General features: G+C 60.7%; 1 protein-coding gene across 1 annotated transcript; it reads right to left on the bottom strand.

Annotated features, from left to right (window-relative positions):
• Positions 1–4,152: 4,152 nt before the first annotated feature.
• Tead4 (TEA domain transcription factor 4) lies at positions 4,153–17,682 on the bottom strand. Its single transcript, XM_042673265.1, has 11 exons — positions 17,394–17,682; positions 13,471–13,535; positions 13,156–13,218; positions 10,426–10,554; positions 9,816–9,859; positions 9,137–9,192; positions 8,116–8,255; positions 7,817–7,990; positions 4,825–4,965; positions 4,376–4,528; positions 4,153–4,276 (listed from the first exon to the last, which is right to left on the bottom strand). The coding sequence occupies exons 1-11, from the start codon at positions 17,680–17,682 to the stop codon at positions 4,163–4,165; spliced, it is 1,368 nt and encodes a 455-aa protein (XP_042529199.1). The 3' UTR covers positions 4,153–4,162.
• Between the last annotated feature and the right edge of the window lie 5,550 nt (positions 17,683–23,232).

Raw genomic sequence — 23,232 nt, 5'->3', positions numbered from 1 at the left:
CACATGCTAGAAGCCAATCCCAAGCTGAGCAGGGCGACCGGCCTAAGTCCCAGTATGTGAGAGGATGGCTTGAGTCTAGGAATTTGGGCCTAGGCAACACCATAAGACTCTGTCTCAAAAACGAGGGAGCTAAAGCACCCATGGCGCCTGCCTGTCATCTTAGCTGCTTAAGAGGCTGAGCTCTCAGGATCGTGGCTCCAAAGCCAGCCCGTGGCAGACAAATTCACGAGACTCTTATCTCCAAGTCACCAGCAAAGCAAAGCAGGAAGTGGAGCTTGGGTTCAAGTAATAGAGCGCTCAGCTTGAGCACAAAAACTAAGGGATTGAGCCCAGGTCCTGAGTTCAAGCCACAGGACCAGTATACATGCATGTGTGCGTACACACACACACACACACACACACACACACACACACACACACACAGCCTCTCTCCTCTACCCTTCCCCATGCCTTCTCTTTGGTGTGTTGGAGTAGCCAGACCTAGAGTCCCTGAGATTTGAACCTGCAGCCTACCACCCCAGTCTGACCACCTCTACGCCACTCCCGACGCCGTTGCAGCACGAATGGCCTTTGCCCAAGGCCAGGAAGGACCTCGTAGCAGAGGAGCGTTAGATCCGAGGGCTGACAGAAATGGGAGCACAGCTGCTACCCCAGGGTGAGCAGCCGTGGAAATCAAAGCCGGGGAGCCTGGCCAGGAATCCACGCTCCCAGCTGTGCAGGGCAGGTGGGAGGGGCCGCGGCCTCCCGGAGGCTGGCTTTCTTGGGCCTCCAGGGCCAGCGGAGATTAAAGGCGGCCGTGGGTGGGCCGGACAAATGGCAATTTCCAGGGTTCTTCATCTTCCCAGGGCTGGAACTCGTCTTGGAAACCCTGTGGTCAGCGGCTCTCAGACCCCAGCTATTTTGCTTCTGGCTGGCTGCTTGAGTTGGGGTCACCTCCTCCCACTTCTTGGCTTCATTATTATTATTTTCCCTGGGCGTGGCGGGTGGGGGCTGGCTTTGGAGCAGGATCTTCTCCTTCGGGTCTCCTGAGTAGCTGGGATTACAGGTATGAGCCACGGGTGCCTTGCTTTCTTCATCTTCAGTTCCTCTAGGAGCCAGGGCAAGGGAGCTGGAGCCTGGTCTGCAGGAAGAAACCCTCCTCTGTCCCGGGAAAGGCCCTTGTGGCCAGGCACCCACGGCTCCTGCCTGTCATCCCAGCTACTCCCTGAGGCTGAGCTCTGAGGTTTGTGGTTCAAAGCCAGCCTGGGGCAGAAAAGTCTGTGAGACTCTGATCTCCAACGGACGACCCCGAAAACCAGAAGTGGCGATGTGGCTCAAGTGGTAGAGCGCCAGCCTTGAGTAAAAAGTCTCAAGGACAGTTCCCAGGCCCTGAGTTCAAGCCCCAGGACACACACACACATACACACACACACACACACACACACACACACACACACACACACACACACACACACACACAGGTCCAGCATTCACAGGGCTCGCTGTAGTTGCTCCTGGATAGCCCCAGGACCCCTGGAACTCACCAGAATTCAGTATCCGCCCCGGTGGTGGGTGACAGTTGTCACTCTGTGGACGGGTGGTGAACCCATGAATTCCCCAGACAAAAGAAGTGACCGGCACCAGGGCGTTGGGTGCAAAACAGACTTTACTGGGGTTGAGGAGAGATGGCGGGCGTTTACACAGAATACGCAACCCTGCGTGGTTGAACGCCGCACACCCGGACGCCCCCAAACCCAGGCCCCATCCAGCAGCCCCAACTCCAGACCGGTTTGCTCCCTCCACCCCCACCATGGCCCCTTTCTCGACTGCAATCTTAACTCAGGTCCTTGCCTTCCGATGGCCACTGTGCCACTTGAACCAGGCCTCCCCCCACGCGGGTTGGTTTTGGAAATGAGATCGTGGGAACTTCCCTGCCCAGGCTGGCCTGCGGACCTCGATCCTCCGGATCTCAGCCGGCGGATCTGCAATAGCAAACTAGATGGCAAGTTTCCTGCCCATCTCGGACAAAGGGCGGGACAGAGCTTGTGTGTGTGTGTGTGTCTGTCTGTCTGTCTGAATGTAATAAAGCAGCCCTTGTCTGTCCTCAGACTCTTCCAAAGAGCAGAGCAGAAGGACCGGGCCTCTGGTTGAACACCCAGAACCTTCCATGACAGAAGCAGAATCCTGTCTCCCTGCCGGCAGGGGGCGTCCCTGAGCCTCAGCCGCCAGACCCGGGCACGTTGTCTACCCCAACACACCCATGACGCACCCACCCATCCAGCCTCCCTTCCTCCCCTCCCTCCTCTCCCCATCCTTTGAACCAACTTGTCAGCTTGACCTCTTCCTCCTCCTCCTAGACTTCCGGACCCCTGCGTCCCTCATCTCCCCACACATCCCCTACAAATGCAGCAGACCCAAGGCAAGAGCTAAACCATTCACCCAGCACAGGAACACAGCCACCAGCCGCCCAAGCAAGCTAGGCCGGGCTCAGTGCGCATCTCCTTCATCATCATCTCTACCACGGGGCCGGCCGTGGGCAGGGCAGCGGATGCCTGTAGTCCCAGCTACTCAAGTGGTGGGAGGTAGGAGGTTCGTTGGAGCCCAGGCACTGTCCTGTGAGACCGGGGTTGGGGGGGGGGGGACACAAGGACCGGAAGGGTGGGACCTGAGCCTGCAAGGCGGCTGCTTCCGGAAGGACGTCAGGGCGGCCACTAGCGGTCGGGACATGTGTGGGCAAATAGCAAGAGCAGAGTGGGGGGGGGGGTCCAGCAAGTAGGGGTGCCCCTGCCCCCCCAGCCCCAGGATCTCGGTGCCAGAAGCTGCCAGCCAGGGCCAGTGTCACCCACGGCCCACCTTTGGGGTGCATGAGCCCCCGGACTCCAGTGGTAACTTTTCTTTCTTTCCAGCACTGAGCTGTGAGCCGGGCGAGGTGACTCTTGTTTTTGTTGACTTTTGTGCTGGCATTCAGGGGCTTGAACTCGGGCCCCGAGAGCTCTCGTGTGGTTTATCTTGCTCCTGGGCTGGTGCGCTACCGCATGAACCACGCCTCCAGTCCAGCTTTTTGGTGGCTCCTTAGAGATGAGAGTCTCAAGGATTTTCTTTTTCTTTTCCGGTCTGGACTAGCGTCAAACCCTGACCTCCAGGTCTCAGCCTCCGGCGTAGCTACGATCACAGGAGTGAGCCACCGTGACCTGGCTGTGATCCTGCTTTAATCTGTCGGTCATGGGGTTTGAACTCAGCGCTTGGATGCGGTCCCTGAGCTTTTTCGGTCAAGGCTGGCGCTCTACCGCTTGAGCCACAGCGCCACGTCCGATTTTCTGGTGGTTTATTGGAGATCAGAGTCTCACGGACTTTCCTGCCCAGGCTGGCTTTGAACCGCGATCCTCAGATCTCAGCCTCCTGAGGAGCTGGGGTGACAGGCGGGAGCCACCGGCGCCGGCTGTGGGTAGAGGCGGACTGGGCGGCCTCGCTGCTCACCCCTGCCAGGCCTCCTTCTACCTGCTGCCCTACGGGCCGATCTCTGTCCCGCACCGCAGATGGACATAAATTACATAAATAAATCTAGCACCCCTGGCTGCCAGTGGATTCGAGGCTCCTCTGGGTGAGAAGATTGTGGACCCAACACACACACACACACACACACACACACACACACACACACACACACACACACACACACACACACACACACACACACGAGGTAGGTTCGTATCCACTGCTGTGCCCATTTCCCAGATGGGCAACCAGAGGCCCCAGGAGACGGAGCAGTTTGCCTCGAGTCTCCGTGGCTGCCCTGGCGCCAGCCCTCACGGCTCGTCTCCTCCACGCTGCCCCAGCTCACGCGCCAGATCCTAGGCAAGCTGGGCTGCCCCAGCGACCTGGGCGGTGAAGGATGATGCTGGCATGGATGGAGGGGCAGTGGGGAGGAGGCCTGCAAGGATTCAGGACAGCCAGCACATGTCGGGGTACGCGCCGGCCCCCCCTGCCCTCTCCCGGGCTCCCCCACCACACCCGGGCCTCGGGGAAGACACAGCGTGGGTTTATTGCGGGGGTGAGGGGAGAGTGGCAGCGGCTCCCGCGGGAGAGGCCTCGGCCACGCCCCTCCACTCGGGCAGCCCCCCACACACGTACACACACACACACACAGGGTCCCCCCGACGCTGCCAGCCCCGCACCCCGAGTCTCATTCCTTCACCAGCCGGTAGACGTGGTGCTGGGCGCCATGCGCGCTGGCCGACACCTCGAACACGTAGGCGATGCACAGCAGGGTCTCCTGCGTGTCTCTGTTGCTCACCACCTGTGGGGCAGAGGCGGGTGGAGAGGAGTCCGTGGGCTGCGGGGCGGGGTGGGGGGGAGGGAGGGGGGACTCCCCGGGCATCCACGGCCCCCCGCGCACCTGCAGGACGGTGAAGTTTTCCAGCACGCTGTTCATCATGTACGGCTCGGGCAGGTGCTTCAGCTTGTGGAGGAAGTTGACCATGTACTCGCACAGCGGCGAGCGGTGGATGCGGTACAGGTAGCGGCCACCCTCATAGCGCGCGTACTCTGTCTGCGGGGACGGGGGGGCGTCAGCACCCCGCAGGCCCGGCCTCCCGCCCGCCCTCCCCCTGGGCGTCAACCCTGGCCACGGTGTGCTGGATGGACACACACACACACACACACACACACACACACACACACACACACACACACACACACACCACAGCCCGCCACCAGGGGGCGCTGTGTCCCACCCCACATGGACCCCAGGGTCACCCGGCCCGCCCCACCACCAGGGGGCGCTGTCCCCCACCCCACATGGACCCCAGGGTCACCCGGCCCGCCCCACCACCAGCAGCCTCCTACCTCAACCTTCTCCACCACCTGCTTGCCGAAGGAGCAGACCTTGGTGGAGCAGGTGATGACCATGTTCTCGGCGCTCTGGTACTGGCTGGACACCCCGTAGAAGCAGCCGGCCTCATCCTCCACGCTGGTGTTGAGGTCCGCCTGTGTGAGAGGCACATGGAAAGGCCAGGACCCGGTTGGCTACGCTGGCCGGGAGGAAAGGTGGAACGGTGCTCGCCCAGCACACTCGCGGGACCCCAGGGTCCATCCTCAGGGTGGAGAAGAGAAGCCCGGCACTGGTGGCTCCCGCCTGTCATCCCAGCAACTCAGGAGGCTGAGATCTGAGGATCGTGGTTCAAAGCCAGCCCAGGCAGGAAAGTCCGTGAGACTCTGATTTCCCATGACCACCAGAAAATCAGAAGTGGCGCTGTGGCACAAGTGGTAGAGCGCCAGCTTGAGCTGAAGAGCTGAGGGACGGCGCCCAGGCCCTGAGTTCAAGTCCCAGGACCGGCACAAAGACAAAACTTGGGGCAGACCGTGCCAGTCTGTGGTCCAAACTGGCCTGCTCCCCGCTCCACCCACCCCGAGCCCCAACGCTCCCTCCCCCTGCCTGGGCGTGACCTTTTGCAGGGCTGGCTGCTGACCAGGGACAGGCCCAGGCCTGCAGGCTTGCCCACCGCCAGCAGGGGGAGCTGAGGAGCCAGCCCCCTCCCCACCCCCCCCCAGAGGAACTGCATTTCTGAAGCCCCTCAGCTTTATACTATTGATAAGGGGGTTCCCGAACCCCGGGAACGGTGAGGCACTATGGCCCAGCAGTTCCACTTCCGGCCACTAGGGTGCGCCGGAATGCCATGTCTCTCCTGCAGCCACTGCAGGAGAGCAGGAGAGGTGGGTATCTTGTCTTAGGACACAATAGAAACAGTATGCAGCCATGAAAAGCGCCGAGAAGGGCCCCCATTTGTTGTGGGCAAACAGGGCCACACTGAGCACAGGAGCTAGTTATGAGATGCAAAGGGGCGGTTAGGAGGAACTGAACACAAAAGACCTTCAGCAGCAACCAGCTAAGGTTCTGCACCCAGGGGCCCTGCAAATCCAACAGTCATGTTTACTGAACAGCTCCCAACCCAGGGCCAGCATCCATCCACTATTGTCCTGTACAAAAGAAGCTGAAGCCTGGCGCTGGTGGCTCACGTCTGTCATCCCAGCGACTCAGGAGGCTGAGATCTGAGGATCATGGTTCAAAGCCAGCCCAGGCAGCAAAGTCCATGAGACTGTGATCTCCAATAAACCACCAGAAAATGGAAAGTGGCGCTGTGGCTCAAGTGGTAGAGCGCCAGCCTTGAGCTGAAGAGCGGAGGGACAGCGCCCAGGCCCTGAGTTCAAGCCCCAGGACACACACACACACACACACACACACACACACAGAGCACTCCCTGTAGGGAGTCTCCTGGGCTCATCCCCCCCACAAAGGCAGCACTACCCCGGTACCCCAAGAAGTATATGTACATCCCGGCCTTGTCACCCTGTAGGGACAGACGGACAGACGTGGGGGTGGGGGGAACCTGGTCTCTAAAAGCCTCAAGTCTGCACGCTGCAGTTCCAGGCATCACCTCCGGGTGGCGCTTCGCAAGCAGCCAAGAGCCCCCAAGCGCAGGGCCCGCTGTTCACGCGGCTCAGCTAGCTCAGGCCAGACTCGGGGTCCCAGCCTGGCCCTGCCAGGGACGCGGGAGCCCCTATTTCTGTTCTCCAGGAATCTACCCAGGGCGGGCAGAGCGGGGGGACACAGTAGAGTGGGAACGATGGTGTCTGTATCGGGGGAGATTCACACGGGGACCCCAGGACCCGCCCCAGGCCACAGGGGGTGGGGGGCTCAGCGGCTGGGGGGGCACCTCCTTCTACAGCCAGCACAGCCTCCTCAGGCACAGGAGGAAGAAGGCCAGCCCCCGCCCCGGCCTCCTCCCGGGCCTCCACCCACTGCCTCGCCCCCGCCCACGACGCCCTATTCATAGCCTGGCCTGTGTGCAGTGGGCGGCGCACAGGCCCGGCCTGAACAGGTGTGGGGCGTCCGGTGACCGACAGATGGGCTGGAGGGGCAGGGCACGGCGGGTTCATTGTCCTGCGCTGGTGTGTGAGAAGCAGGGGACTGGGGGCTGGGCGGGGGGGGGGGGCCTGGCTTCCCCTCAGGTCCAGTCTAGTGCTTCCAGGGCCTGGGGGTTGGGGGTGGGCTCAGGTTCTCCTGCGTAGACAGAGCCTCCTCTCCGGCCACCCCCCCCCCCCCCGCCCATCCTGGGCACGGATGACATTTCCAGCTGGCTGTAAGAATGATGGCCGGGCGCCAGGGCTCACGCCTGGCATCCCAGCCACTCAGGAGGCTGAGCTCGGAGCAAAGCCCGGGAAAGTCCCCAGACTCAAAGGAACGAATTTCCCTCTTCCCCCAGCTCACCGCAGGCCCCGGCCCTCCCTTCCCACTCAGGCCGCCCACCCACCCGGGAACTTGGGGAAGGGCTGTCTCCCGGGGCCCAGTGGGGAGGAGGACACAGGCAGGGGTGAGATCTCCCCCCCCATGCCTCAACCCCCCCCCTCCATCGCAGCCCAGAGAACTGCTTTTTCCAGAGGGGAAACTGAGGCACGGTGAAGCCGAGACCTGGGGATCCAACCTCAAGAGCATCTGTGTCTGGCCTGCTGGACCCAGAAGCTCTACCCCTTGAGCCACAGCACCACTTCCAGTGTTCTGGTGGTTCCTGGGAGATCAGAGTCTCAGGGACTTTCCTGCCCGGGCTGGCTTTGAACCACGATCCTCAGATCTCAGCCTCCTGAGAAGCTGGGATGACAGGCGGGAGCTGCCAGCCCCTGCCTCTAGATGATGATGATGACGATGATGATGATGATGATGACGACACGGTGTGTGAACACATCTCTGCTGCCCAATGGCAACATCTGGACTCTGGGCCAACAGCCTGGCCTGGAACACGGCAGCCCAAGGTGGTTGGGGGGAGCCCCCAGGGAGACTCACCCAGAACTTGACGAGGAAGAAGGCGTCGGGGGGCCCGCGCTGGAAGAGCTCGCCCAGGCCGCCCTGCTTGTCGGGGAACTTGTCAAAGATCTGGCAGATGTCCACGGCCTCGAGGTGGGGGTCCCCGGGGCTGGGGCTGGACTGGCCGATATGCACGAACAGGTGCTTGTTGTACTGGGGGGCGGGGGGGCGGGGGTCTTAGAGGGGCCCCGGCGGACCAGCTCAGCACCTCAGCCACCCTCAAGCCCCCGGGCCTCAGTTTCCCCACAGGGGAAGGATGGGAGGGGCTGGGACCCTACCGTGTCCGGGTCCTGCTGGCGCTCCAGGAAGGCCGAGAACTCCAGCATCCAGAGCTTGGAACTGGCCACGCCGCGGCCCTGCCACGGGGAAGCGGCCGGCATGGAGGGAGACGGGGTGGGTCCCGCCGGAGACTCGAACCCTGCACGCGGAGGGAGACCGAACTGAGCTTACAGCCGGCCACAGCTGGCTCTAGAGCTCTGTGTGTGTCTGTGTGTATGTGTCTGTGTGTCTGTCTGTCATAGTGCTTGATCTCAGAGTCAACTAAATTTTTGCTGGTCCACGGGAGATGAAGAGTCTCCTGGACTTTCCCTGCCCAGGCTCGTGTCCACCTTTGGTCACTCAGACTCTCAGCCTCCTGAGTGGCCGTGATGACAGGTGTGAGCTACCGTGCCCGGCTAGCTCTCGGTTGGGACAGTCTGGCCACAGCACAAAGGAGGGGGGCAGATCACGGACAGCCCGTGTCAGTCCCTGGCAGCCTGGGGAACATTTGGGGCTCTGGGTAGAGAGACAGAGAACCCAAGGACAAGAAGAGAGATCTAGGAGCCGGGCGCCAGGGGCTCCCGCCTGTCATCCCAGCTCCCCAGGACACGGAGATCTGGGGATCACGGTTCAAAGCCAGCCCAGGCAGGAAAGTCCGTAAGACTCTGATCTCCAATGAACCACCAGAAAACCCTAAGTGGCGCTGTGGCTCAAGTGGTAGAGCGCCAGCCTTGAGCAAAGGAGCTAAGGGACAGCGCCCGGGCCCTGAGTTCAAGTCCCAGGACCAACAAAAGAAAAAGAGAAAGATTTGGGAGGCTCCCGCCTGTCATCCCAGCGACTCAGGAGGCTGAGATCTGAGGATCACGGTTCGAGGCCAGCCCGGGCAGGAAAGTCCAGGAGACTCTCATCTCCAGTGAACCACCAGGAAACTGGAATGTTCCAGAATATCACCTGTAGTCACCGACCTGGCCAGGGCGAGGATCCCAGCCTGGCCTACAGCACAGAAGGTGCTAGAAGAGAGGGTCAGCATGTCAGACCTACCTGGCAGGGTCAGCGGGGTCTGGACAGGGTAGGTGTGCGGGGAGAAAGGCTTCACACTGGGAGGGAGAGGAGATGGGCGTCAGCCGCGCAGCCAGCCCTGGGCCCGCCCGCAATCTGCCCCTGGCCATCTTGATCGGGCCTTGGCTTCCCTGGCAGCGTCTGCCGGCAAAACCCCAGCCAGGTGGGCGCCAGCCTCCGGCCTCTCTCCCTCCACCGTGCCCGTCGGTATCCCAGACAGGCTGGAGTTTGGGTGAATGGCACCCCCCCAAAAAAATGGAGATACCCCCAGACTCAAGAGTCCAAGCCCTAAGCGGGAGACCCCCCCCCCCATAAGGCTTACTGAGCCAGGCGCCGGTGGCTCACGCCTGTCATCCCAGCTCCTCAGGAGGCCGAGATCGGAGGATCGGGGTTCGAAGCCCGGGAGGCTCCTATCTCCAATAAATGACCCAGAAAAAGCCAGAAGGGGCGGCTGTGGCTCAAGTGGTAGAGCGCTCGCCTTGAGCACAAAGAGGCTCAGGGACAGCGCCCAGGCCCTGAGTTCGAGCCCCAGGACTGGCCAAAAAAAAAGGCTTAATGGCTACATTACTGTGACCCCAGGCCACCCTTGGGGACCGGGCTCTGTGGCTGAGCGCCATAGTTCCGGCAGCAAGTGGAAACGGAAACCAAGCCATCTACTCACTCATGGGAGGCTCCGGCTGGGCCTGGACACGCTCCTTGCCAAAACTGCAGGGGTAGAAGGTGGAGTCAGCTCAGCTATGCGTGCACGAGGTGGAGGGGGTCCCCCAAGTTGTAAAGCAGGGGGCGGGGAGCCCGCCCCAGCAGGTACAGGAGTCGGGACCCAGGCCCAGGTCCTCCTCTCCCAGAGACCCCCACCTGCACTGCTCAGCACGAAGACCCCCGACGCTTCCTACGGCCAGGAAACCATTCCAAGGACTCAGCAGGCCTGAGGCGCTGGGTTTTGACCCCCAGAACCACAGAGAGCCCAATGTAGTGCCAAGCCTTGGTGCTCCCGCCTGCCACCCCTGCCACTCAGGAGGCTGAGATCTGAGGATCGCGGTTCAAAGCCAGCCTGGGGCAGGAAAGTCCCTGAGACTCTGATCTCCCATGAACCACCAGAAAAGCGGACGTGGCGCTGTGGCTCAAGGGGTAGAGCGCCCGCCCTGAGCTGAAGAGCTGAGGGACAGCGCCCAGGCCCCGAGTTCAAGCCCCATGACTGACTAAAACAAAAACAAAAAGAAAACTGAAAAGTCTACTGGACTGCTCTACCGCTGCTAAGAGCCTCCACTTACCCCTGAGACCGCTGGGTACCCTGGCCCCCGGGCAAGCGCCATCTTGCTGGGAAAGGCGGTGGCGGAGACGATCTGGGCAGAGGACAATGCAGCCATGCTCTGTAAGGCCTTGTCCTTAGCTGCCTGGTCCTGGGGAGACGGGGCGGGGGGGGGGGGGGGGCACACACCTCAACCTCAGCCAAGGGTCCCGGCCAGGCTCCGGGGAGCCAGCGTGTGGCCCCAGACACGACCAGAGCTGGAGGTGTACACAGCGCTCGTCATTGTCCGGGGAGCAGGATGCCGGGGGCCCCCCACCCCCACGGAGCCACGTTCTCGACCCCGCCTCCCGCGGGAGCCAGGACACACCGCTGAACCCCACCCCAGTCAGGACCAACTCCTAAAAACATCCTCCGAGCTCGGTGACTGACGCCTGTAATCCCGGCTTCTTCAGGAGGACCACGGTTCAAAGCCAGCCCGGGCAGGAAAGCCCCTGAGACCCTTATCTCCAATTAAACACCAAAAACAAAGGAATGAAAAAGCCAAAGTGGAGCTATGGTAGAGAGCTAGCCTTGAGCACAAAAGCTCAAGGATGGAGCTCAAGCCGCGAGTTCAAGTCCCGGAACTGGCATTAAAAAAATGCAACAAAAAAAAAAAGAATAGGCCAGAGTTAGCTCGTTTACTGCACCCCCCCCATTCCCACCACCAACCCCTCCACCCCCCCTTCCCACCCCCCCACCCCCCCACCCCCTCCACCCCCCACTCCCCACTGCTGGTGCCAGGTCAACAGATCTAAGAGGCAAAGGTACACCTGGACGCGGTCCCTGAGCGCTGCGTCAGACGCTCGGCCTTCTGAACCACAGCTCCACTTCTGGCTTTTTTAGGTAGTGCATGGGAGAGAAGAGTCTCATGGACTTTCCTGCCCGGGCTGGCCTCGAACCAGGATCCTCAGGTCTCAGCCTCCTGAGTAGTAGCTGGCACTACAGGCGTATGCTACTGTGCCTGGCCTTGCTCCTTATACATCGTCCCGTCAGGGAGGCCTTGCGTCCCAGCCGCAGGAAAACGACCCAGCTGGCCTTGGGGTGGCAGAGGGAAGCGTGAGGACCTGAGAAACGCTGAATGCTGCGGTCTTGGTCCCCGGAGGAAAAGCCTCAGGTGACGGGCCTAAGATCTCAGAGCCGGCCACTTCCCCGGATCCCGAATCTAAACAAACGGCCGGGGCTCAGGAAACCGCGGCCAAGGCCCGGAGGAAGCCGGGAGGGTGTGGACAGCGCACAGAGCCTAGAAGCTGTCAGGCCCTCCGCCCTCACCCGCCCTCTGACCCCACTCCTACTTATGGATGAGGAGAGCCAAGCCCAGCAGCTCACGCCTGTAATCCCGGCTACTCAGGAGGAGGCTGAGACCTGAGGATCGAAGTTCCAAGCCAGCTCGCGCAGGGAAAGTCTGTGAGATTCCTTATCTCCAGTGAGCCACCAAAACAAAACAATAAGGCCCAAAGTGGCACTGCGTGGCTCAAGCGGTAGAGCGCTAGCCTTGAGCACAAAAGCTCAGGGACAAATTGGGCACCGGTGGCTCCCGCCTGTCATCCCAGCTCCTCAGGAGGCTGAGATCGGAGGATCGAGGTTCAAAGCCAGCCTGGGCACGAAAGGCCATGAGACTCTGATCTCCAAGGAACCACCAGAAAACCGGAAGTGGCGCCGTGGCTCAAGTGGTAGAGCGCCAGCCTTGAGCTGAAGAGCTGAGGGACGGCGTCCAGGCCCCAAGTTCAAGCCCCACGACCGGCACAATGGATAAAGAACTAACTCAGGGAAGTCTGTCCTCCACGCTGCCACCTGCCCGGTGCCTCCGGCGGCGGGGGACACAGGCATGTCCCAGGGAGGAGCCACAGCTGCCGCCAGGCCAGCTGGACAGGGGCAAAGGAGCGAGGGCCGGCCAGCCGGGCGTGGGGACAGCCGGGCGGGGGGCGGGGGCACGGCACGGGTGGGCGGGGCCCCGGCGGCCCAGAAGGCAGAGACACTCGGCCCGAGGTACCGATGCCAGGCGCGGGGACCTCGGGGCCAGATGGTGCCTTGGAGGTCACTCAGAGGTCATCAGAGGCTTTAGGCCCTCAGCTCTTCAGCTCAAGGCGGGCGCTCTACCGCTTGAGCCACGGCGCCACTTCCGGTTTTCTGGCAGTTCATTGGAGATCAGTCTCAGAGACTGACCTGGCTGGGCTGGCTTTGAACTGCGATCCTCGGAGCCCAGCTTGCTGTGGGTCTTTTTTTAAGTCTGTAAACGACTGATCTAGTTCCATGGTCCACACGGCTGGGCAGATTCTGGTCACCAGAATACCAGGGGTTCAGACCCCCCCCTCCCCGAGAGCCCTGACTCCCCGAGAGGACCCCCAACAGTACCCCACTGAGCAGCCTCAGGTCCGCAGAGGCCCTGCGAAGGTGGGTGGGTGCCGGGAACCCCAAGCCGGGTGCCTACAAAACTCCCAACTCCAGAGGCTGAGAGCTGAGGGTTCCCGGCTCCCATTGACCAGCAAAAACCTGGAGTGGAGCCGTGGCTCAAGTGGTAGAGCACCAGCCTTGAACAACAACAAAGCCAAGCAAAAAAAAAAAGCAAGAGGCCCTGAGTGCGAGTCCTAGTCCTGCCCACAAACCCAACAACCACAGGGGGAGGGGAGGCAGCGAGCAGGGGTGGGGAGACTTTCCCACTGGAACAGGAGCCCCAGCTTCTGGGAAGTGGGGGGCCCCCGCGCCGGCCTCTCACCTTGAGTTTGGCCTGGATCTCGCGAGCTTTGCGCCGGGCCAGCACCTGGATGTGGCTGGAGACCTGAGACGGGGGAACAGAGGACCAGAAGGCTCAGCCGTCCCCCCCGGACAGCCCGGGGGCCCCCCCACCCCGAGCCTGGACCTAACGTGAGAGGCGTCTGGCCTGACTCTTGCAATCTTAGCAAGCTGCTGAATCCCGATGAGATGTGTGTGTGTGTGGGGGGGGTAACCCAGGAAGATGGGGGGCTGCCCGGGAGCCCCACCCCCACCCCGAGCTTCTGGAACTGGGGTTCCCAACCCGGGGTGCACCCACCTGCTTCCGTGTGCGTGTCTTCCCCGTCCGCAGCTTGATGTAACGTGCGATCAGCTCATTCCGGCCTGCGGAGACACCCCGGCCTCGGTGGGGGGCGGGGGGCGGGGCAGGGCAGGAGAGCCCCCCACAGCCCCCCTGCCCCCCTGGGGGGGGACAAGGCGCGGTGCCCCTCTCCCCTCGATGTGCCACAAACGATCTCCTAGCATCCGAAAGGGGCTCCGGCCAGCGCCGGTGGCTCCCGCCTGTCATCCCAGCTCCTCGGGAGGCTGAGATCTGAGGATCGCGGTTCGAGGCCAGCCCGGGCAGGAAAGTGCCCGTGAGACTCTGATCTCCCAGGAACCTCCAGAAGAAGCCAGAAATGACCCCAGGAGGACGCTCTTAGGAGAGGAACACAAAGGCCCAACACCTAAGGACCTCCGTGGTACAGAATAGAATGCAGCCATCCAAATGCAAACAACAAGTGTTTTTCCTTGTAGTTGTTTTTGTTTTCTGTCTGTCTCCTGCGTGGGTTTCTCTGTCTCTGGGAGGACGAGGGGGGCAGAGAAATGGGGGAACAGAGGGTGGGCAAAGGCAGCCATGATCCTCACTGGACACCGTGTGGAGAATGACCTCTACCACTCGTGGGTGGGGACGGGAGGGAGCGAGGGAAGGGGGGGCAGGGTCCAAAACAATGCGCTCCCGGCCTGATTACAGAGCTGCCGGCCTCTGCTCCTCACCTTCATCTTCACAATTCTTAAAAATTAACAGTCAAAACAAAGCCAAAGTAAGCCAGGCTCACGCTGTCACCCCAGCGACTCAGGAGGCTGAGATCTGGAGGATCGCAGTTCAAAGCCAGCCTGGGCAGGAAAGGCCGTGAGACTCTGATCTCCAAGGAACCGCCAGAAAACTGGACGTGGCGCTGTGGCTCAAGGGGTAGAGCGCCCGCCTTGAACTGAAGAGCTGAGGGACAGTGCCCAGGCCCAGAGTTCAAGTCTTGGGACAAGACACAAATAAATAAATAAACAAAAAGCCAAGAGCCGCCCTGTCTGGCCCACAGCTCAGAATCGGGCGGGGGGGGGGGGGGGGGGGGGGGGGAGGGCAGCCTGCAGGCCACCTGGGCTGAAACCCAAGAGCTTGGCAGAGGCCAGGCTGGCCCCGGGCTGACCTTTCCACACTGCCAAGGCTGAATTAAGAGGCCACCTTCAAGAGGTGCCCTGGCTGACCGCTCCATGCTGGAGAAGGGGGGAGGGGAGACACTTGGGGGCTGTGGCGGGGAGTGGGCCTGAACCCAGAAACCCAGGCCCGGGAGCTAACGTGGTTTGGCTCACAGCCTTCCAGGGAAACGCATTCCCACAATGCTCTTCGGCAGGTCTGGGGATGTCTGACAGTCCTGCTCTGGGTCTAACTAGAGTTGCTCATGCTGCAGGTCCCTCCCTTCCTTCCCTGAGTGTGGTGGGGGGGAGGGGAGGGGGGTACTGGGGATTGAACTCAGGACTTTTACACTGACTTGGAGCCAAGATCCTCCGATCTCAGCCTCCTGAGGAGCCGGGATGGCAGGCGTGAGCACCCGTGCCCGGCTATAGAGAGACAGTTCCTCAACTTCCACAGGGTTTTCCCTCACACTGGACATGGGGCTGAGAGGCGTCTCTCCCAGAGGCCCGGGAGGCAAGATCTGTTCACGGCGTGGTGGGCATGGGGGATGTGGTTTCTAGTGCTTTCTCGGTGTCTGGACCCACGATGGCTGGCAGTCATGGGCTCACAGGTGGGGGGGAGGGGGAGGGCACTGGGAGGTGGCTGATGTCAGTTCTACCCCAGGGGAGGCCTGGGTGGGGCCGGGAAAGACCCCCCCACCCCCTCCAAAGCCCACCCCACGGGGGGGGGGGAGGCTGGGGCTGACCACAGACTGACCGCTGAAGGACCCCTGACCCGGGGTCCACAGAAATCCACTCCATCTTCTCCTAACGCCAGCTTCGCCCCCGCCACACATTCCCACCAACACCAACAGGAATTCTTTTCTGGTATGTGCCGGTCCTGGGATTTGAACTCAGGGCCTGGGCGCTGTCTGTCACTCAAGGCTGGTGGCTCTACCCCGCAAGCCACGCGGCTCCTTCCATTTCCCACTGGTTTCTGAGAGATGGGAGTCTCACAGACTTTCCTGCCCGGGCTGGCCTTGAACCACGGTCCTCAGCTCCAAGGCTATAAAGGGGGCATGGAAGGTTCTGGAAGTCCATGGGTGGAGGGGAGGGTCTTCCTCTCTGCCTTCCTGGGACACAGGCGTGGAGATGGCGGCAGGGGGGAGTAGTGGCAGAGACCATGACCAGAGAGGCGCAACCATGGGTCCCCCCCAAAAAACCAGGGCAGGGAGGGAAGGGTGACCCCGGCCAGGGCCAGCGCGGGCCCCGGGCCGCGCACGGTGACAGTGCAGAAAAACAAGGAGGCAGAGGAGAGGAGGCCCGGCCCGAGGTGAGCGGCGGCGCGGCGTGGCCCAGCCAGCCACGCAGACGGCGGCCTCAGAAATAACAGGTGCTAATCTGCGCCGTGCGTGACTCCCGGCCATCTGCATGTCTGTCTGGCCGCGGCCAGCGGCTCTGCCCTGTCACCTGGGCCGGGCCCAGCTCCCGTCCCCGTCCTGAAGACCCGAAGGCCAGGGCGAGAGCCGGGCTCAGCCCGCGGCTGTGGGCACTGGACAGGCCCTGCAGAACCGCCCTCCCTCCCCACACCCCTCCCCACCCTCCCTCCCCACACCCCTCCCGCCCCACCCCCCTCCCGCCAGCTGGCTGCAGACCTCACCCAGGGGCCCGGGCTCTTCAGCACCCACCTCCCAGCTCAAGGGTCCCCCTCACTATGTAAGAACACCCTACCACACACCTGCAGCTCAGTGTCACACATGCATCCTACATCACACACACACACACACACACACACGCATGCAACGTATACCACACATACCACACACCGTACCTACCTACATCCTACACCACACACACATGCATGCAATGTGTACCACACACACCGTACCTACCTACATCACCCACCACACACACACATCATACACCACACACACATCATACACCATAGATACAATAACATCAAACACCACACACACATAGATCACACATCAACACATACACACATGTACCATACACCACAGATACATCAAACACCACACACACACATAGATCATACATCACACACACATGCACCATACACCATAGATACATCAAACACCACACATACACACATAGATCATACATCACACACACGCACCATACACCATACACAGACACACCATACACACAGAGCATACATCATACACCACACGCACATGCACCATAGACCATATACATGCAGCATTTACATATAAGCCTACATCATACACACATAGCAGACCATAGATCATACATGCATGTCACGCACACATGCACCATACCTGCACAGATGTATACCACACACATACACCAGAATACACCATACACATACATGCATACGACACACACCACACACACGTATACATCATACACCACACATGCATACACCATACACCACACACACACATGCATGCATCACACACCAAGCATATCACACACACGTCACACATACACGCATCACATGCCACACAGACACACATGCATCATGCATGCACCGCTGTCCTCAAGCAAATGCTCCCTTACAGAGCAGCCGTTAGAACCGGAAGTGCGGGGAAAAGGAACAAGCAGGGGTCAGGGATGGGGGCGCTGACCCGGAAGTGGTTCCCCGACCCGTCACCAACCCAGGGAAGGCGGGCAGCCTGCAGGCGCTCTGCGGACAGACAACCCCATGCCAACACGGCCGGCGGGCTGGCTGTCCCCTCCTTCCATCCCCGGTGACTCGGGAGCCCGGGCTGGCCGGTGGCACCTGCCCCCCACGCGTGGCCTCCGGGGTGGGCGAGGCGGGCAGGCCCTTACCGTACATCTTGCCTTCGTCCGACAGGATGATCTTGCGGCGGCCGCAGGGCGGGTAGATGCCCAGCGCCTCCTGGAAGCTCTGCTCGATGTCCGGGCTCCACACACCCTCGGCGTCATGGTCGACGGCCTTGTCCAGCGCCTGGCTGCCCCCAGAGACGCCGCTGCCCTCGGGGGAGATGGGGCAGGTCCACTCGGGGGAGGTAATGGTGCCGGCCGTGCCCGCCAAGGCTCCGCGCGGAGGGGCGCCCGTGGGACCTGCCAGGGCCGAGAGGGCGGCGCGTGAGGACATGGGGGGGCTGGGAAGCGGGGAGACCCATCTCTGCAACAACCCAGCCAGGCCCTCGCTGGTGGCTCCCGCCTGTCATCCCAGCTACTCAGGAGGCTGAGATGTGAGGATCGTGGTTCAAGGCCAGCCCGGGCAGGAAAGTCTGTGAGACTCTGATCTCCAATACAACCACCAGAAAACCGGAAGTGACACTGTATCTCAAGTGGTAGAGCGCCAGCCTTGATCTGAAGAGCTGAGGGACAGCACCCAGGCCCAGAGTTCAAGCCCCATGACCAACAACAACAACAAAAATTAAATTTACATTTAAAAAAGTATATACCCCACAACGAGACTCCTGGGTCTTTGGAGATGAAGTTCCATGCACGTGTCTGTTGGAGCTGGCTTTGAACCTCAATCCTCCAGACCTCAGCCTCCTGGGTGGCTGGGATGACAGGCGGGAGCCACTGATCCAGCTCAGGCTCTCTATAGTGCTGGCTGTAGCCTGGGCTATGTACTTAAAAGCCCGACAAAATGCGGGGGAGATCAGGCTTCTAGATACAGAAAGGGGGGTTCCCCAACCCCTTGATCCGATGCAACCCCCCCCACACACACACAGAAGCCGCGGTCTCCCACCCCTCTCTCCCCCACCCAGAAATGCCCCCCGCCCCCCCACACAGCCTCAGATGTCAGCGGACCCAGGGAACCGGAGCCAGCTCGGGTCAGGCCGCCCCATGAGGGAGGCTTTTTTGAGGGCTGGCGCTCTGTGTCGCCCGGGGGGAAATCAGGGCAGCGGGTCACCCCAGGCCCCGGACCACAGATCCATTACCGAAATAAATGAGTCACTGGGCTGGTCCACTGCTCTGCGGGGGCGGCCGCCCACCCTCGAATGCCCACTGGCCCGGCCCGGGCCTGGCCTGCCCCGGGGCCCCGTGGCCTACGCCGCCACGCCGGAGATGATGAAGGCTCCTCCAACTCCTCCCCCCTCCGTGACCCCCGACGGCTGCCAGGGGGGAGGGGCTGGCCAGGGACCCGCGGGCCCCGGGACAGAGGAATAAAAATAATCCCTGACCTGGCTCTCGGGCCTTGGCTCTCACCCCAGCCGCCCCCCTTCCCCCAGGCCAGCGGATGGCCTGCCCAGGGCAACCAAGCCCAGAGAATGCGCCGCTCCATCGCCAGGGTACTGGGAACTCAGTCCTCAGCACCCACCATCAGGATTGCTTCACAAAAGGGATCTGGGTCCAGAGATGGCCAGGGGAGGGGGCAGAGCGGACCCCTGGGGGGGAATCGGTGGGGAAATCGAGACTCAGGGAGGGCAGATCATCGCCCTAAGAGTGATAAGGAGAAATCTCAGCGCCCCTGATATGGGGCGGGGGGGGGGTCCCACATACCCAAAGCCTGTTCCAGCAACGGGCTTCACACACACACACACACACACACACACACACACACACACACACCCCACACACCTCAACCCAGCGGGGCTTTGGCCCAGGATTATAGTCGTGAGATACCTGCACCTCACTTTACACTACTTGTGAAAGGAAACAAAGAAACTCCTCAACAAGCTGAGTGAGGTGGCTCACGCCTGTTAAGCCCAGCTACTCCGGAGGCCAACATCTGGAGGACCAGGGTTGGGGAGAAAAGTTTGCTAGGCCAGGCTTGGTGGCTCAGGGCTGTCATCCTAGCTACTCAGGAGGCTGAGATCTGAGGATCACGGTTCGCAGCCAGCCTGGGGAAGGAGAGTCCATGAGACTCTTACGTCCAATGAACCACCGAAACGCTAGAAGAAACTGCAGCTCAAATGGTAGAGCGCTAGCCATGAGCTCAAAAGCTCAGGGGTAGCGCCTTGAACTGGCAAAAAAAAACAAAACAGCTGAACTGGAGGCATGGCTCAAGGGAAGAGTGCCAGCCATGAGCAAGAAAGCCATGGGAGAGCTGGGGATGACCTAAATTTAAGCGCTGGTACCAGCACAAAATAAGTGCTCGCTCGGGCACAGATGCACGTGAATGCGTGCACGCACGCACACACACATGCACGCAAGCACTGTCCTTCTATTATCGATTCGATTTTCTGTAATCAGCATCTACAGCTCACTCGCTTACAAGGCAGAAAGAAAAGAAAAAAGTAAGATCTTAGAGTGCTTTTCCTACCAAAGGTAAAGCCCGGAGTTCAAATCACAGCACTGCTAACAACGAACAAATAAATCAGTAGTTAGGGTGTAGAACCAGCCTGGTAATTGCTGGGCGTAATCTCGGCCCACAGGAGGCCGAGGCTGGAGGCTGGTGAGTCCTTTCGAAGCGAGGCCAGCTTGATCTACCACCTACACCCAGCCTCCAGAAAAGAAAAATAAAGGGGGAAGTGGAAAACAAAAACCTCAAGTGCTGAGATTAAGACTCCTTCTCCCAATTCACCGCGGTACTTTAAATTGGGTGTGGTAGCAACCCCCTGTAATCTGCACCCTGCGAGGATGGAGAGTTCCAGGCCAACCTGGACAAAAGCCTTTCACAAAACCAAACACTCTTGGGAGGCCTAGAGGAAAACTTAACAGAGGGGAGGAGGAGGAACTGCTGGGGAAAGCCGGGCAGGGGGTGGCGGGGGTGAGGGGGGCAGGGGACCCCCCGCGGGCACATGGGTGGGAAGATACCCGAGCCTCTCCAGCTCTCCTTTGTGGGTGGCGGGAGTCCCCAGAGATGAGGAGGGAGGGGTGGACAGAGAACTGGGCTGGGCTGGGCTGGACCAGGTAACTCAGCCAGGAAAAACTGACCCCGAGTGACCTGAAGGTTAGGGTTGGGCTAGTGATGGCTGCAAACATAAAAACAACAACACCCTAAGACCTAGGCTGGGGTGGGTTGTTGGCCCAGAGGTAGAGAGCACTTGCCTGGTGTGCCTGAGGCCCTGGGTTCAATTCTCAGCCCTGCAGAGGTTTTTATGGAGCCCTTTCCTGCGCTCCCCACCCCAGCCGGGAAGCAGCCCTCCTCTCTTAGCTTTGATCACTCTGACCCTCCACCCCCCTTCCACAACCCCCCCCCCCAAGAAAGCCAGAAGTGGAGCTGTGGCTTAAGTGGAGAGCGCTAGCCTTCAGCTCAAAGGCCTAGAGTTCAAGCCCAAGACCAGCAAAAAAGAAGACCATCCCTTACCTGTGGTAGATGTTAACTCCTTCAACTACCCTTCAACTTCTAAGCAGTAAGGCTCCACCTCCACCCCGGGCTCCACCCCCAGCCTTGAGATTGGCTCACCCCATCCCCAGGCTCCACCCCTAGCCTTACGATTGGCTCACCTCCATCCCCAGACCCCACCCCTAGCCTTGAGATGGCTCACCCCTATCCCCAGGCTCCACCCCCCAGCCTTGAGATTGGCTCACCCCCATCCCCAGGCTCCACCCCTAGCCTTACGATTGGCTCACCTCCATCCCCAGACCCCACCCCTAGCCTTGAGATGGCTCACCCCTATCCCCAGGCTCCACCCCCCAGCCTTGAGATTGGCTCACCCCCATCCCCAGGCTCCACCCCCCAGCCTTGAGATTGGCTCATCCCCATCCCCAGGCCCCAACCCTAGCCTTGAGATTGGCTCACCCCACCCCCCAGGCTCCACCCCCATCCCCAGGCTCCACCTCCACTCTTGAGATTGGCTTATCCACACCCCCAGGCTCCACCCTTAGCCTTGAGATTGGCTCACCCTCATCCCCAGGCCCCACCCCCATCCCCAGGCTCCACCTCCACCCTTGAGATCGGCTTACCCACATCCTCAGGCTCCGCCCCAGCCCTGGGATTGACTCCCCCCCCCTACACACACACACACACACACACACACCCATCATTACAAGGCGAGATTGTCCAGGGGGCTGGGGTAGGCAGGGCCCTGCAGTAATGACACAAAAGGACCCTGAAGCTGGGCGCTGGTGGCTCCCGCCTGTCATCCCAGCTGCTCAGGAGGCTGAGATCTGAGGAGCGTGTTTAGAAGCCAGCCTGGGCAGGAAAGTGCATGGGATTCCTATCTCCAATAAACTACTCAAGAAAAAAAAAGTCAGAAGTGGCGCCGTGGCTCAAGCGGAAGAGCTCTGGCCTTGAGCTAAAGAAGCTCAGGGACAGCGCCCAGGCCCAGAGTTCAAGCCCCAGGACTCCCCCCACCCCCCAAAAAAGGCATGAAAGTAATGAGAAGCCAAGAAAAGAATAGTAAGACTTCACTTAAAGTTCCCAGGGAAACTGACTGAGATCTTTCTGTTTTGCCAGCCATGGGGCTTGAACTCAAGGCCTGGGTGCTGTCCCTGAGCTTTTTGCTCAAGGCTGATGCTCTACCACTTACTTGAGCCAAAGCGCCACTCCCAGCTTTCTGTGTGTGTGTGGTGCTGAGGAATGGAACCCAGGGCTTCATGCATGCTAGGCAAACACTCTACCACTGAGCCACCTTCCCGGCCAGGAAACAGATGTCAGGTAAGCGTGGTGGGACCCCACAGGGGCTCCCCGAGGCGTGGGGCTGGCCTGCCCTGGGATGCACAGCTGTCTGACTGCAGAACTCCAAGTCTGTGCCCACAGTGGGGGTCTGTGCAGCCCAGACCCCTGCATGCGGGCCTGGGCTGCACAAACCCGAGCCCCAGGGCTGACAGAAGCGCGCACAGCCCCTCCCGGACCCAGGAGACGCCCCCTACCTCCCCCCCATCAGCCCAGAAAGCGGGGCCATCCGGTTTGCAAACAAGATGTGCATGCGAGCGAGCGAGCAAGCGGCAGGAACTCAGTTGGGGACAGAGGCTCTTGTTTTTCTGGGTGGGGACAGTTCAGCCTGACCCTGGCAGGCCAGGAGCAGCAGGGCCAGCTGGGGGGGGGGGGGCGGGGGAGGGGGCGCGCGGGAGAGAAAATTCCAGAACACCAAGACAGGTGTTGGTTGAGCCAGGGCCCTGGAACAGGTGTTCATGCTGAGCATGGCTCCAACTTGTTTCTCCAGATCTTTCTCTCTCTGCATCTCACAGTGAACTTCAACCCGGCCTCTGTCTGTCGCTCTCCCTCCCTCCTTCCCGCTTCCCCTCCCCTCTCTCAATCTGTCTCTCTCCCCCCTCCTCACCCCTGCTCCAGCGTGTACCCTGGAAAGAAGGCCAGGGACCAGAACATCTACCCGTTCACCCAAGTTCCTCATACTCATCTGCTTTGGGAGATGTTTTTTTTTCTCCTTACATGCATTTCCTCCAGATATCTGCCAAGAACACAACCTGACAAAGAGCTGGTAGCCAGGCTATTGCATAAAATGTTCAAGAAAATAAAACCCCAAAGGTGGAGATGCCTCCCTCCTCTCCCTACGCCCCCTCCTCACACTGGTTAAAAGATATGACAGACATTTCACCAAGGAAATGACCCACGCGGCAAATAAAGCCATGGGAAGGTTCCGGGCACAGGTGGGTGGCTCCCGCCTGTCATCCCAGCTACTCAGGAGGCTGAGATCCAAGGATGGCCATGGTGCCAGCGCCCCACTCACGAGAGGGGGGCTGTGGCTAAGGACAGAGCCCAGGGCAGCGGGGGGCCCGGCCTTGAGCTCTGAGAGGACCCCGCCCCCTTGCATAAGAAGCAAGGCAATAATTGCCCGAA

The sequence above is a fragment of the Dipodomys spectabilis genome, unplaced genomic scaffold (genome assembly GCF_019054845.1).
Source record: "Dipodomys spectabilis isolate Male_0828 unplaced genomic scaffold, ASM1905484v1 ptg000785l, whole genome shotgun sequence".
NCBI classification, from domain to species: Eukaryota; Metazoa; Chordata; class Mammalia; order Rodentia; family Heteromyidae; genus Dipodomys; species Dipodomys spectabilis.
The sequence above is the reverse complement of the archived record's forward strand: the minus strand, read 5'-3'. Positions and strand labels throughout refer to the sequence as shown.